The sequence below is a fragment of the Salvelinus namaycush genome, chromosome 22, assembly GCF_016432855.1.
Source record: "Salvelinus namaycush isolate Seneca chromosome 22, SaNama_1.0, whole genome shotgun sequence".
NCBI lineage: Eukaryota > Metazoa > Chordata > Actinopteri > Salmoniformes > Salmonidae > Salvelinus > Salvelinus namaycush.
Genome location: NC_052328.1, coordinates 7,179,031 through 7,192,539, shown reverse-complemented (window position 1 = coordinate 7,192,539; position 13,509 = coordinate 7,179,031). Strand labels below are relative to the sequence as shown.

At 44.2% G+C, this 13,509-nt stretch overlaps 1 protein-coding gene across 1 annotated transcript; it reads right to left on the bottom strand.

Moving 5' to 3' along the window:
• Window positions 1-351: 351 nt before the first annotated feature.
• LOC120017374 (palmitoyltransferase ZDHHC16A-like) lies at window positions 352-8,029 on the bottom strand. The gene is made up of 9 exons (XM_038960124.1): window positions 7,784-8,029; window positions 7,506-7,700; window positions 2,592-2,680; window positions 2,377-2,405; window positions 2,018-2,160; window positions 1,426-1,505; window positions 1,109-1,232; window positions 930-1,000; window positions 352-771 (listed from the first exon to the last, which is right to left on the bottom strand). Exons 1-9 carry the CDS (start codon window positions 8,027-8,029, stop codon window positions 669-671), a joined length of 1,080 nt encoding a protein of 359 aa, XP_038816052.1. The 3' UTR covers window positions 352-668.
• Window positions 8,030-13,509: the final 5,480 nt, after the last annotated feature.

Below are 13,509 nucleotides of genomic sequence, written 5' to 3'. Positions count from 1 at the left end.
TCCCGAGATTCTTACCTTTTCCTTGATTCGGAAGTCTCCTCCTGATCATCATGGCATTTGTAGTTTATGATAGTCACAGTAGCGGTTCATTTTTTTTTTGGGGGGGGGGGGTAAATACAGGCAAATATATTGATAAGTCACCTTGTCCTAGAAAGATTTACACAGTTATCAGAACAAAACCCAGCCCATAATTTAAGTGTTTTTAAAAAAAACCTATGGGAAAAGAGAATGGTGGAAAAAATTATTGGAATAATTCCCGTTTGACCTCTAGGTCTTATGGGTAATATGACGACTCATACTGTGGTACTCTGTAGCACAGTCTGAAAACATTATGAAACAGTTCATCCCCACATCATTACAAGTTCTGTAGTGTGGTTGGCCTTTATTACACAAGCCCAGACCAATGTGCCAGGACCAGGGTTGAAACATTTTGTAGGGTTGTTTCACTTAGGAGCAGCAAACATTCCCCATCTCTTCCCTGTTGTCCTCCCAGTATTCACTCTCCTGCTCGTCTACAAAACCTGGTCATGTGACATCGGTATATGTAGGGAGCAGGGGCCGCTGGGAGATGTAGTTCTGTGTGGACAGTCTGTGGGGTCAGTGGTCAGACAGCCATCAGGTGTTTCCTCATTTTGTAGAAGTCTCAATTCAGTTTTTTTGTATTTGGCTCAGACGGGCATCATGTCTTTTCTGAATGGATAGATGTCCCAGGTCAGGCCGTTCCCAATGGGGACATGCCCTGAGGGCAGGATGACTCGCGTCAGCCAATGACTGGAGAGAGAAGAGAGGCAGACGTTACCACAACTAAATACAATACTTAGTAATAGTGTTTTATTTCTGACCACAACGGTCACATAATGTGCGTGTTAAATATCCGTGCAGATCAATAGATTGTCACACAGCCTGGAGAGGAGAAGCATCTAACTAACCTTTTCCTCTCCACACCTAAGAAGACTTTCCAGTTGTTCAGACTGCCATAGTTAAAGGAGTTCTTGTACACCTGGGAGGAATAGGAGAACAGTTTGAATAGCTTGTGTCCGCCAGCTGTAAGACAAGGTGTGTGTGTGTGTGTGTGTGTGTGTGTGTACGCGCGCTAGCGTGCATGAACCTTGCCACATTTCCGCATCCGTTTGGTCTCCTTGCTGTTGAGGTGTCTCTCTATGCTGGTCTCTCCTCGGGATATCAGCACTGCGTGCCAGATAGTCAGCCCCCCAAGAACTACAGCCACCACGCTAAAATGACCAGTCGCAGGTTTAATAAAAAATGTTTTTTTAACGGTTTTATTGCCAAACAGCCAATGACAACACACAGTACTGTGGGGCTGAGCTTCTAACGCCATTGGGAAATAATGTGCTTTTAACATCACTGTGTAAAACTCACTAAAATACAGTAATAATAACAGTCATCTCGTGAAGTACATCTCACCTGGTTAACAGCCACATGTAAATGATACTCTTGTGGAACATCTCGTCTTTGAACGTTAAGGGGGGAGTCTGGTTGGTGCTCTGATTGACGACAGACAGAGGTCATACAAACACCTAAAATAGGAAAAACTTATCCTAGTCGGGACCCAGGGTTGTGCTTAAGTCACCTGTTTTAGGAGTATCAAATACCAAATACCGTATGAAAAACATCACCCTTTAAAAGTCATCTATTGAACCACCACCACTAAAGAACAAGAAAGTAACCAGGAGAGGCCAATGAAGTGAGAGGGGCAGTTTGTGTGTGTGTGTGTGTGTGTGTGTGTACTACCTGCACAGGCGGTAAGATGCCTATGAGTTGCCCCTTCCCCGTCACCGGGACACCTGATTTATCAAAGTCCATGTGTTTGAAGCGCTCTCGGGACAACCCAAAACCACACCCCCAGACCGCCAAGAGTTAGACAAACAGAAGAAACACTTCAAGAGTTCAAATTGAACACAGAGACGGTTAAAGTAGACCGTGACCCTCTCAACAATAGAAGCCCAGCAGACCAAGACCAGCAGACCCAGGTCTCCCTCAAAGGGTTTGTGTGTACCTCTATAGCACTATGAGCACTATAAGCATCTAGGAAGAGGTTCCGGCCACTGATGCTGCAGTAGACACAGCCCAGGCTCAAGGAGACACAGAAGCAGAAGAAGTAACGCTGGTTAAAATGGCCGACACAGTTATTCAGCCACGCTGGGGGGAACCAGAGTCAAGGAGGAAACGATAAACACTAACACCCGTCCTCAAAATACTCTGCAATAATCTTCATTGTTGTGCCTCGCAGACTTTCTTATGAAAGATGCAGCTATGGTAGACAATCTAAATGGTGTCAACCATCCCTGATACCGTGACATTACCAGTACACTACCAATCGATCTCTACTCTCCCAACTCCATTTAAAAAGGATACGACAATGATGGTCCATTTTCAAAATGCACCTGTGAAGTAGAAGCTGTCGTGTTAAAGGTTAGACATCTACAACGCTACTATATTGAACCAAGGTAATGAGTTGTCATCGACTAGATAGAATTAGTATTCCCGTCAGATATTTACTTCCCCTAATGGTTATGATAGGGACATCTGATCCTAGATCTATGGTTAGGGGTAACCAAAGTTTGCCTTACGTGTTGCAGATGACACAGTGGTGAGTTCTGGCTGGTTTGGGGATGATACACTTCTTACACATGGACACAAATGGAAGGGAATTTTTCATCTGGAATAAACACAACACAGAGATCTCTATTATGCCTGTGTGTGTGTGTGTGTGTGTGTGTGTGTGTGTGTGTGTGTGTGTGTGTGTGTGTGTGTGTCGGCGGTAAACTGCAGGGTGAATGTGACGCATCTAGTGCAGTAGTGCCTACACACTCTCTCTCACAGCTTGCTGCCTCCAGCTAGCCCTTGTGGTGAATTGGGGAGCAACTTCATGCACAAGTCCCCCCCTTGTCGGTACAAAGCCTCTCCATGACCAAGACTGCTGTCGGACCTCCTAGTGGCAGCACACGTTAACTGGTTGTCTTGAAACTCGAGGCTAACCGGCAGGGGATCTCTGAGCAGCAGTGGGTCCCAGAAAGGAGTCTGTACAGGCCCACCGCTGTGTGGACACGCCCTGGCAGCCATCAACCACTGCCCCACTGCCTTGTGGGTTAGTCTGGTACGACAAAGTCCAGGGGAGCACACCCTGAGAGAAAAGCAGCCTGCTGGTGGCGCGGTAGACGGACACCGACAGACTGGGGACCAGGCAGCCTCCTGCAGTGGAAGATGCTGGTTGTCCTGAGTTTCCCCCCTTGTCACTGGAATACACCTTCCCACAGGGAAGTAGTGCAGTGGAGATTGCATACCCTCAGCAACGCTTTAAATAACCTCCTTTGCACAGGTATCCACTTCTGACCTTAAAGGCATCAACCGGAAACTGGACAAAAGCCTGGCTGCGTTGGGGTGTCTGGTGACAGGAGTGAATGCACTGGGAGACCTTAAATCAGACCCCTGCACGCCAGTGGAACAGGGCTATTACGGACGCCAGCAGTGGGGACTTCAGTGGCAGCTGCTCTCGACAGGACATGTGACTGAGCTGCCCTATTTAGGAGCCACACTGCTCACCCCAGCTAGAAAATGTGGCCTAAAAAGTGCCCACTCGCTTCTTCCTGGATAGGCTATCGCACCTATCGGCAGTTCCACTCAGCGGTCAAAAATATAATTCCCCTGAAACTGGCATCATGGAACATCAGAACCCTTTTGGACTATGAGTGATAACAGGTTCCTGGATGAAGGGTCCCTGAAAGAGGGAGAAGGTTATACCTTCTTCTGGAAAGGTTACCCTCTGGATGGACAACATCAGCACGGTGTGGGACTGGCAATTAAGACCAGCCTCTTACTCAGTCTCACCAAAAACACTTGTCGGCATAAGTGAAAGACTCATGTCTCTCCGTATCCTCCTAGCCAAGATGCGCTCTGCCACTCTTCTCGGTGTATAAGCAACAACGTTACAATCTAAAAATGAGGCTAATGACTGCTTCTACCAGTCACTAGATGAGGCCCTTTACCGCATCCCCAGCAATGACAAGCTTTTTTGCTGGGTGACTTCAACGCTAGGGTAGGACAGAACAGGATATGGAGCGGAGTGCTGGGTACGCATTAGAGGTCGACCGATTAATCGGAACGGCCGATTAATTAGGGCCGATTTCAAGTTTTCATAACAATCGGAAATCGGTATTTATTTAACTAGGCAAGTCAGTTAAGAACACATTCTTATTTTCAATGACGGCCTAGGAACAATGGATTAACTGCCTTGTTCAGGGGCAGAACGACAGATTTTTACCTTGTCAGCTCGGGGATTCAATCTTGCAACCTTAAGGTTAACTAGTCCAACGCTCTAACCACCTGCCTTACATTGCACTCCACGAGGAGCCCGCCTGTTACGCGAATGCAGTAAGAAGCCAAGGTAAGTTGCTAGCTAGCATTAAACTTATCTTATAAAAAACAATCAATCAATCATAATCACTAGTTATAACTACACATGGTTGATGATATTACTAGTTCATCTAGCGTGTCCTGCATTGCATATAATCGATGCGGTGCGCATTCGCGAAAAAGCACTGTCGTTGCTCCAACGTGTACCTAACCATAAACATCAACGCCTTTCTTAAAATCAATACACAAGTATATATTTTTAAACCTGCATATTTAGTTAATATTGCCTGCTAACATGAATTTCTTTTAACTAGGTAAATTGTGTCACTTCTCTTGCAACAGAGTCAGGGTATATGCAACAGTTTGGGCCGCCTGGCTCGTTGGGAACTAATTTGCCAGAATTTTACGTAATTATGACATAACATTGAAGGTTGTGCAATGTAACAGGAATATTTAGACTTATGGATGCCACCCGTTAGATAAAATACAGAACGGTTCCGTATTTCACTGAAAGAATAAACGTTTTGTTTTCAAAATGATAGTTTCCGGATTCTACCATATTAATGACCAAAGGTTCGTATTTCTGTGTGTTATTATGTTATAATTAAGTCTATGATTTGATAGAGCAGTCTGAGCGATGGTAGGCAGCAGCAGGCTCGTAAGCATTCATTCAAACAGCACTTTCGTGTGTTTTGCCAGCAGCTCTTAGCAATGCTTCAAGCATTGAGCTGTTTATGACTTCAAGCCTATCAACTCCCGAGATTAGGCTGGTGTAACCGATGTGAAATGGCTAGCTAGTTAGCGGGGTGCGCGCTAATAGCGTTTCAAACGTCACTCGCTCTGAGACTTGGAGTAGTTGTTCCCCTTGCTCTGCTGTTGTCGATGTGTTCCTGGTTCGAGCCCAGGTAGGGGCGAGGAGAGGGACGGAAGCTATACTGTTACACTGGCAATAATAAAGTACCTATAAGAACATCCAATAGTCAAAGGTATATGAAATACAAATGGTAGAGAGAGAAATAGTCCTATAATTCCTATAAGAACTACAACCTAAAACTTGTTACCTGGGAATATTGAAGACTCATGTTAAAAGGAACCACCAGCTTTCATATGTTCTCATGTTCTGAGCAAGGAACTTAAACCTTAGCTTTTTTACATGGAACACTTTTACTTTCTTCTCCAACACTTTGTTTTTGCATTATTTAAACCAAATTGAACATGTTTCATTATTTATTTGAGGCTAAATTGTTTTTATTGATGTATTATATTAAGTTAAAATAAGTGTTCATTCAGTATTGTTGTAATTGTCATTATTACAAATAAATAAATAAATAAAAAATTAAATTGTCCGATTAATCGGTATCGTCTTTTTTTGGTCCTCCAATAAATCGGTATCGTTGTTGAAAAATCAGGTCAGGTCAATGAGAACGGCATGAGACTACTGACCATGTGCCGAGCATGATCTCACCATCACTAACACCTTGTTCCAGCAGAAAAACAATAGAAATATTGGATGCCGCACGCTTCAAAACACTGGCACCTGATTAACTACGTCATAGTAAGACAATTTGATACCAATGACCTCCTGCTGATGCGTGTCATGAGGGGTGCAGAACACTGGACAGATCACTGTATGATACTGGCTAAACTCCAGGTGAGAATACAGTGGCAATATCTGCGGCAACAGCCTGGGGATATCCCTTCTGGCTGTTGCCGGCAAGGTCCCGGCCAAGGATACGCTGCCAGAATCACAATGCATCTTCCGAAAGAAAAAGGAGCACGGTTGACATGATATTCACGGCACGGCAACTCCAGCAGAAGTGCCAAGAACATCAGGACCTTTTCATGACCTTTGTCACCCTCTAAGGACTTCGACAAGGAGCCGGGAACTACTATGGGGCATACTAAAATTAGTCAACATCCTTTGCCAGTTCCATAGGAGGGCAGGAGTCAGTGCCCTTGGTAGTACGCATTGGTGTGAGGCAAGGGTGTGTGCTGGCACCTGTACATCTTCCTCATATGTGTCACCCAGCTTCTCCACAAGGAGCTTGAGGACAGCAGCGGGGTTGCGGTGGACCTCAGGCTGGTGAAAACCTATTCAACATCAGGAGGCTCCAAGCAACCACCAAGGTTGACGGAGCGGGTTCTTGAGCTGCAGTATGTTGATGACTGTACATGTGGCCCACACTCCGGAAGACCTTCAGTCCATCCTTGTAAAACGGCTGTGAAGGTCAATAGCAGGATGGGACTGTCAACAAGACAGAGGTGGTCTGTCAATGGCGATCCAGCCCTCCATGCCCTTCTTCACCATTGAACACAAATCACTGGCAATATCCCCGTCATTCAAATACCTGGGCAGCATCCTCTCAGAGGACTACAGCATCGACCCAGAAATTCAAAAAGGGATCAAGCAAGCCTTCACTGCCTTCGGGAAACTCAGACGCAGTGTCTTCCAAAACTGGGATCTCCACCTGCACACCAAAGTCACCGTCTATCAAGCCGTCTGCATTACCAGTGTTCTTTACAGCTGTGAAGCCTGGGTCACCTACAGTCACCACAACAAGCAGCTCGAGCAATTCCACATAGGATGCCTACAGTGCATACTGGGAATCAACTGGGGCAACCGTGTGCCCCACACAGAAATACTTCCTAAGACCAAATGCAAGAGTAGGGACGCCAAGTTCACACAACACCAACTGCGCTGGCTCGGGCATGTCATTAGAATGTCTCATGAGCGCTTGCCATGGAAGATCTTGAATGGCCAGCTACTTCTTGGCTGCCGGTCTGAAGCGCTACGAGGAGCAGCTGAAAACGTCACTGAAGAAGTGCAACATCAAACCCACAGACCTGGAGGACGCTGCTGCCGACCGTTCCACCTGGCAGTAGCTCTGACAGAGCGGTGTACAGAGGCAGGAGGAGAGGAGCACAAAGAGACAGTATAAACAGCTCAGTAGACATACAACCATGACTGCCGCCCTCCCCCCAACACAGACTGCACATGCCCCACCTGCAATTAAGTTTGTGGATCTCGGATTGTACTCTACAGCCACCAAAGAATTCATTGTTAATTCAGAAGTGGAAGTCATCATCGGATACGATGGACTACCGCAAGGCAAGTGTGTGTGTGTGTGTACCTTAGGGGGGTATCCTGGGGCAGTATTGGTAGCTTTATAATAGTGGAAGACAATCATGACGAGGTTCCAGTGTCCGTAACTCATGTGCCAGGCTATCCAGGATGGAGAGTACGTGTCGAAGATCACGGGCAGCATAACCACATAGACTACCAGCAGGATAGAAGTGGTCAGTATCACTAACAGACATACAAACACCTGGAGAAATAGAGAGGGGGTAAATGAGTGAGAAATTGTTTCATGAGCATGAACATCTGTGCAACTGACACACACACACTTACCGGCCCGAACCTGCGGGTAAGTAGGTCCACCATCCAGAAGATGGGTTCCATCAGTGAGTCCATTACGACTTCAGAGTTGGTGAGGGTGTTGTAATAGAGGGAGTCGACCATCAGTCTGAGGTAGGCCCATATCTGCCTCACGCACAGCGGTAGTCTGCAGTTGTTGCCATTGCTGCAGTGCCACTGTCTGGCGCACACACACAACCACAGCCAGCGCTGCAGCAGGAAGGTGGAGCACAGCCGCATTTTTCTCCTGAAACACACACAGATGAATGTTTACCAGGGATTATTCTACCATTTTTCACGATGCTTAAATAAATAAAACACCTGTGTCAACTTAAGACATCCTCCAGTGATTTTGGAACATTTACTGTGGCAAAGTGATATCCCATGCGTAAATAATACACACTTGTTGGATTCAAACTTCTAACTTGAAATATCTTACACTATCAGAACAGTGGATGGAAATCTACTGAGTGAGAAAGGGGAGTGCAGAAAGTTTACATTCTGTTAAAAACATGTTATTGTTAAATCTCATGTATACTATGAAGAGAAGGGCAATGGTCTGGTTTCAGTCGCAGACAGCCGTGAGTTAGGGAGGAGTGAGGAATTGGGGTCAAGGTCAGGTCAGATGAAGTGAGAACGAAGAGTCACCTCTAAAGTCCTGCCTAGCAACAGAGATGTATTGGCTGTCCAAATGTGCGAGGAGACTCAGCCTAGAAAGAGGGTATAAATATATGTGCTTGTGTAAACATGTCTTTGTCTTATACAGCTGTTTGAGCCAGTGGTTAAATAAACTTGGTTTGAGCTTTGACTAGTTGTCCGTTAGGTTCTGACAGAGTGAAAAACTAACAGTTGGTGTTGTCGCCAGGATTCCCCACAATGTATAGTCGAACTTGAGAGTCTGAATAAGTGGAACAGGAGCCGGCATATAAAAACAAGGAAGGCAAAATGTTCCTACACCTGGGAAAACTGGAGTCGTAGGCTGAATACAATACTGGATACAGATCTGAAAAGCCTGAGTTTATTCATTTGGCCCACTGTAAATACTAACGATAGATCTAGGGGTTGGGGCACCTGGGGTTGGGGGGGGGGGGGTTAGCCACCAGAAGGTTAGACTAGGCACTGCGGGCACAGCTCGTTCAGGAGGAATTAGCCCCCCTTAATAGGTTAGATTAGGGGTTGGAGTCTGTAGTCTTTATGGTATATGGAGATGTTGGAACATCCATGTACTAGTACGATAGGTTCTAGAGAAGTAGTCCATGTAGAGGCACAAAAACAGGAAGTGCGTTCGGTGGAGAAGAGCAGATATCAGACAATATCTGCGCTTAAAGATTAAACGTTGTCAGTGAGTGGGAATGTGGATGGCGATAGAACGTTGCCTATAAGTTCTGGAGGAAAGCTACATTCATGGTTAGAAAAGCAAAAAGATATTTGAATGCTGTTTGAACAGGATTAATGTGTATTAGCAGTAGCAATTGGGAGAAGCTTGTTTTATGCTTTATTGGGGCAGGGACTTGTGACAGATTGTGGAAATAGGAAGACAGTGAATCATTTGTGTAATATTTACAGCAGTAATATTTGAAGCGTGACACCGGTATAAGACATGTCTCCCGTATTGGTTCTAATACAAGGTATCAGGTGCCGTGACCAATTTAAAAAAGGCACAAATACTCACTTCCCCAGAGAGTATCACTAACTTGGAAAATTATTAAAATTGGCATATATTAGAGCCGTGAGTGAGGAAATCTGAATAATAACTATTGAAATGGCGACCGACGGACACGATTCTCCCTTTAAAGTGGGGCTAGAGAAAGAAAAGTTTAATAAAGCCATAGAGGCGCTGAAAGAGGCACACAAGCAATCTACATTTCGGCTCAAATATGGAAACATTTTTGCAAACTGGTTCAAATTGGTCAGCATTTCCCCGCGGACGGACAATTCCAATCAAATAAAGAATTCAGAGATGCTGTTGTGGTCTGCCAACAAGACATCAATGAGACATTTTGTTCCTGTACCCAAGAATGCAAAGGTAAATGAACTAAATTACTATCGCCCTGTAGCACTCACTTCTGTCATGAAGTGCTTTGAGAGACTAGTCAAGAAATCATATCACCTCCACCTTACCCACTTCAATTTGCTTACCGCCCCAATAGGTCCACAGAAGATGCAATCTCCATCACACGCACACTGCCCTATCCCATCTGGACAAGAGGAATACCTATGTAAGAACGCTGCTCAGTTAGCGAAATTCATTCTGCAGTTTTATAAAAGGTATCCAGTAGGAATGCACGATTTGTTGGTAAACATATCGGAATGGCCCGATGTCTAGTTTAACACCCATGTGCAAAACCGATGTCAAAGCTGACCTGCATAACGTAGGTACATGACGTAATGACGCCACTACGTGCAACACAGCATTCCTAACCTAGCCCACAATGTCTGCTGTGTGGATCGAGCAGTCATTTGAAAGAGTAAGAAAATGTCAGCGAGACAATGCAAAGGTGAAATCCATTAACGCCAAGATAATGGCATTCATTGCCCTTGACAGTCAACCGTTCTCTGTCGTGGGTGATGTGGGCTTTCGCGACTGGTCGAGCACCGGTACACACTACCAAGTGAGCTATTTTTCAGATGTTGCCCTACCGGAGTTACACAGTAATAGTGTCACTGCTATTAGCTTCACTACTTACTATGAAACGCAGTTGGGTCTTGCGTGTGAAAAGTTGCGTGTGAAAAGAGATACGTCAAATAACTATTTGAAGCGTTAAATAAGCTTTTAATTTGACACGTCAAATAACACAGTTCTATTAAAGAATGTTGTGTGTTCTGAATTTGCACGTGCAAGCCAAGCACCACTACTATCAGTAGCACTGTCAAAGCTGTTTTAAAGTCTGCAAACACCGGCCATGAACGATGTGTTTACAATACCGCGTTGGTAATAAAGCATTATTTGTTCCACCGCAACTTCTGGGGTAGCTAGCACCAATACAACCAGCCTGAAAACAATTACCAGTAGAAACTGCAGTCATTTTAATTATTCTTAGCAATCCTTGTGAGTAAGTATTAGCTAGGTAGCCACTTGTTGTTCGCCTATTGAAATTTAACTTCAGTTCATGAAAATAAATATCTAGTCAGCTACTTAACCCTGTTGCCCAAAGCTAATGTTATAAGCAGCCAGCTAGCTTCATCTGGCTAGTGAAGCGCGACTGGACCGGGTTAGGTGTTGTGAAGCTAGCCACAATAAGGATTAGGCACAAAAGTGGAATTTGCGGGTTTGCCTTCAAAATAAAAGTACCTATTTGAAAGTGATGCAGAAGGTTACAATTGGTGGAATCATGCCATATTTAAACAAGGTTGGAATGTGAAGCAATGAAATGGGGTATCAGTCTACTCGGTGACACCCACAGAACACAACTGTGAAGAGTTTACGCAAATATTAGCATTGTAGCTCTTATTGCGGGACTGTGAAATCACCTCCCCAGTCAGTTTATTGTGTGTATTGACATTCATATTGCGCTGTACAGCTTTACGTAAGGATTGGGGATCAATGAAATGGGGTATCAGTCTACTCAATAGCCAAGATATTTTTTCTCCCCCAACATCCTCCTCAGAGTTAGACTCAGACATCCACGCAGTATAGTTTTTTCCCTCGAGAATAGTGTTACATACACAGGTTGACAATAAATGTGTCTCAATTCCCAGTTGTGTCAGAGTCTCGCAATAAGGGCTACTAATGTTCTCTGGGTGTCACGGACTAGACTGATACCTATGGATTGTGGATCAATGACATGGGGTAAGGCTGTACAATGAAATAAGTATGCCCCCAATGCAACTCTAAAGTATAATACATCCAGTGTGATTTCAGATGTCAAATTAACAAAATTGTCTTTTGTTGATTTTATTTAACATTCCAAACTAGTTTAGCATGATCTATTCAATTATGGCATACTTCTACTATGTGTATAAATTTGCATCACTGTCAAGTACAGTTTTATTTTGAAGGCTAACCGCAAAGTCCCCTATTGTGGCTAATCCTTATTGTGGCTAGCTTCACATAGATGGGTCCGACCACCATTAATCAAATAAGAACCGTCTTATAAATTAGGGTTATTTTAGATGACAACAACTAGCTATATAGTTAACTAGCTAACTAAAGCTACTGAAACAGATTGTCGTTTTGGTTTTGGGGAAGAACATTGTTTGCATCTATGAGCTAGCTAGCTTTTTTTTTATGACCAGCACTGTATGTGCACGAGACAACTTTATCAGCATCATAGCATACGTATCGATGAATCGTTGTGACGATTGTGACTGAACAACAAAACAGCACAACAAGTAAGTGAAAGAAATAGCTTTTGATTGTTTTACTGGTAATGGGGACATACGTAAAGGCCAACAAAATAACTTTTTAGTTAGTGTGGTGTGTAACCTTTATTGTACTAAGCAAGTCAGTTAAGAACAAATTCTTATTTACAATGACGGCCAAATGTGCTCTGCCCTATGGGACTCCCAATCACGGCCGTATGTGATACAGCCTGGATTCGAACCAGAGACTGTAGTGACTCCTCTTGCACTGAGAAGCAGTGCCTTCTACCGCTGTGTCCATGTGTGTGTTAAGCATTCTAGTACAGTTAAATAGTTCAAAGGCTGCTAATTGTTTTTATAAAAATCGGTATCGTTTTTTTGTCAAGGAAAATATCGGAAATCGGTATTGGCCAAAAATGTCATATTGGTGCATCACTAGTATCCAGATCCGGCCGTAAAGGGATCTCCCAAATAAGTAAGGCTTGGCCATTTGTTTGTTTTTGCCCTACGTTTTAACACACACACACACACACACAGGATTGTGTGTTTGTTAGTGGTGTTAATACCGTGTTTTATTTATTGTCTAGGGTATTTTTTATTTGGTTGTAAACCAGGTATGCAGAATGATGGAAATGTGAGACATGTTTTTAAAATGGTTTCTGAAGTACAGAGAAAAAAAATACTTGAGTGGTGTTGAATGACCTTTGTCCTGACTTTATGGTGATCAACCTCACTAGAAATGACAGAAACATTGGGTGAGAGTCATATGAAGAAGTGTATTGCTATTGTTTTTGTCTGTGTTTCAATACAAATCCCACCAGATTGGGTCTGCTGTATGGTCGGAATTTCTCCCTTAGGGTTAGAGTACTAACTCCCTGACCGTGTAACTCTCCGATGAGGTCGCCAGTATGATAGGGGAGTACAAACCAATTTGGAAAAAATGGTTTCAACAGTGTGTTGGTATGCTCTTTGACATTTATCTTAGGAATTTTGTATTAAGAAATTTGGGAATGTAATCAGAAATGCCTTAAACTGTTGTTTTGATCTGTCCTCTCTCAAAGTTATGGCGATAGTGAATACAGATGGTATCTAGATGCATGGAAGAAATAAGTCGACCGAGACCAGTGTGAGCTTCACCCCCTCTAACCGGCTGAAGTAATGGCAACAAAGGTGTTCACTACGACCTTGGCATTCACCACTTCTACTGAGACCGGAGTCCAAGCCAGCAACCTGTGTACAAGCAGGAGTGCGGCATGGGTCTTGAGACCGTGCATGTGCCGTGAGCATGGAGGGAGATCTCCATCCTGTCTGATTTTCAGACTTAAGAAATCCTTACTGCCCTGCCCACTTCACTGTTGAGGAAACTGCAGTTCTGAAATACATCAAAAAGCGTGAAGACTTCTGCCTGAAGCCCGTAC

What these genes read in the sequence shown, in the direction of transcription:
- LOC120017374 (XM_038960124.1), bottom strand. Translation starts at nt 8,029, where the DNA reads ATGCGGCTGTGCTCCACCTTCCTGCTGCAGCGCTGGCTGTGGTTGTGT. An exon ending in GTGCTCATAGTGCTATAGAG is followed by an intron (nt 1,506 to 2,017) that starts GTACACACAAAC and finishes GTCGTCAATCAG; the next exon opens with AGCACCAACCAGACTCCCCC. An exon ending in TACATGTGGCTGTTAACCAG is followed by an intron (nt 1,233 to 1,425) that starts GTGAGATGTACT and finishes TGGTCATTTTAG; the next exon opens with CGTGGTGGCTGTAGTTCTTG.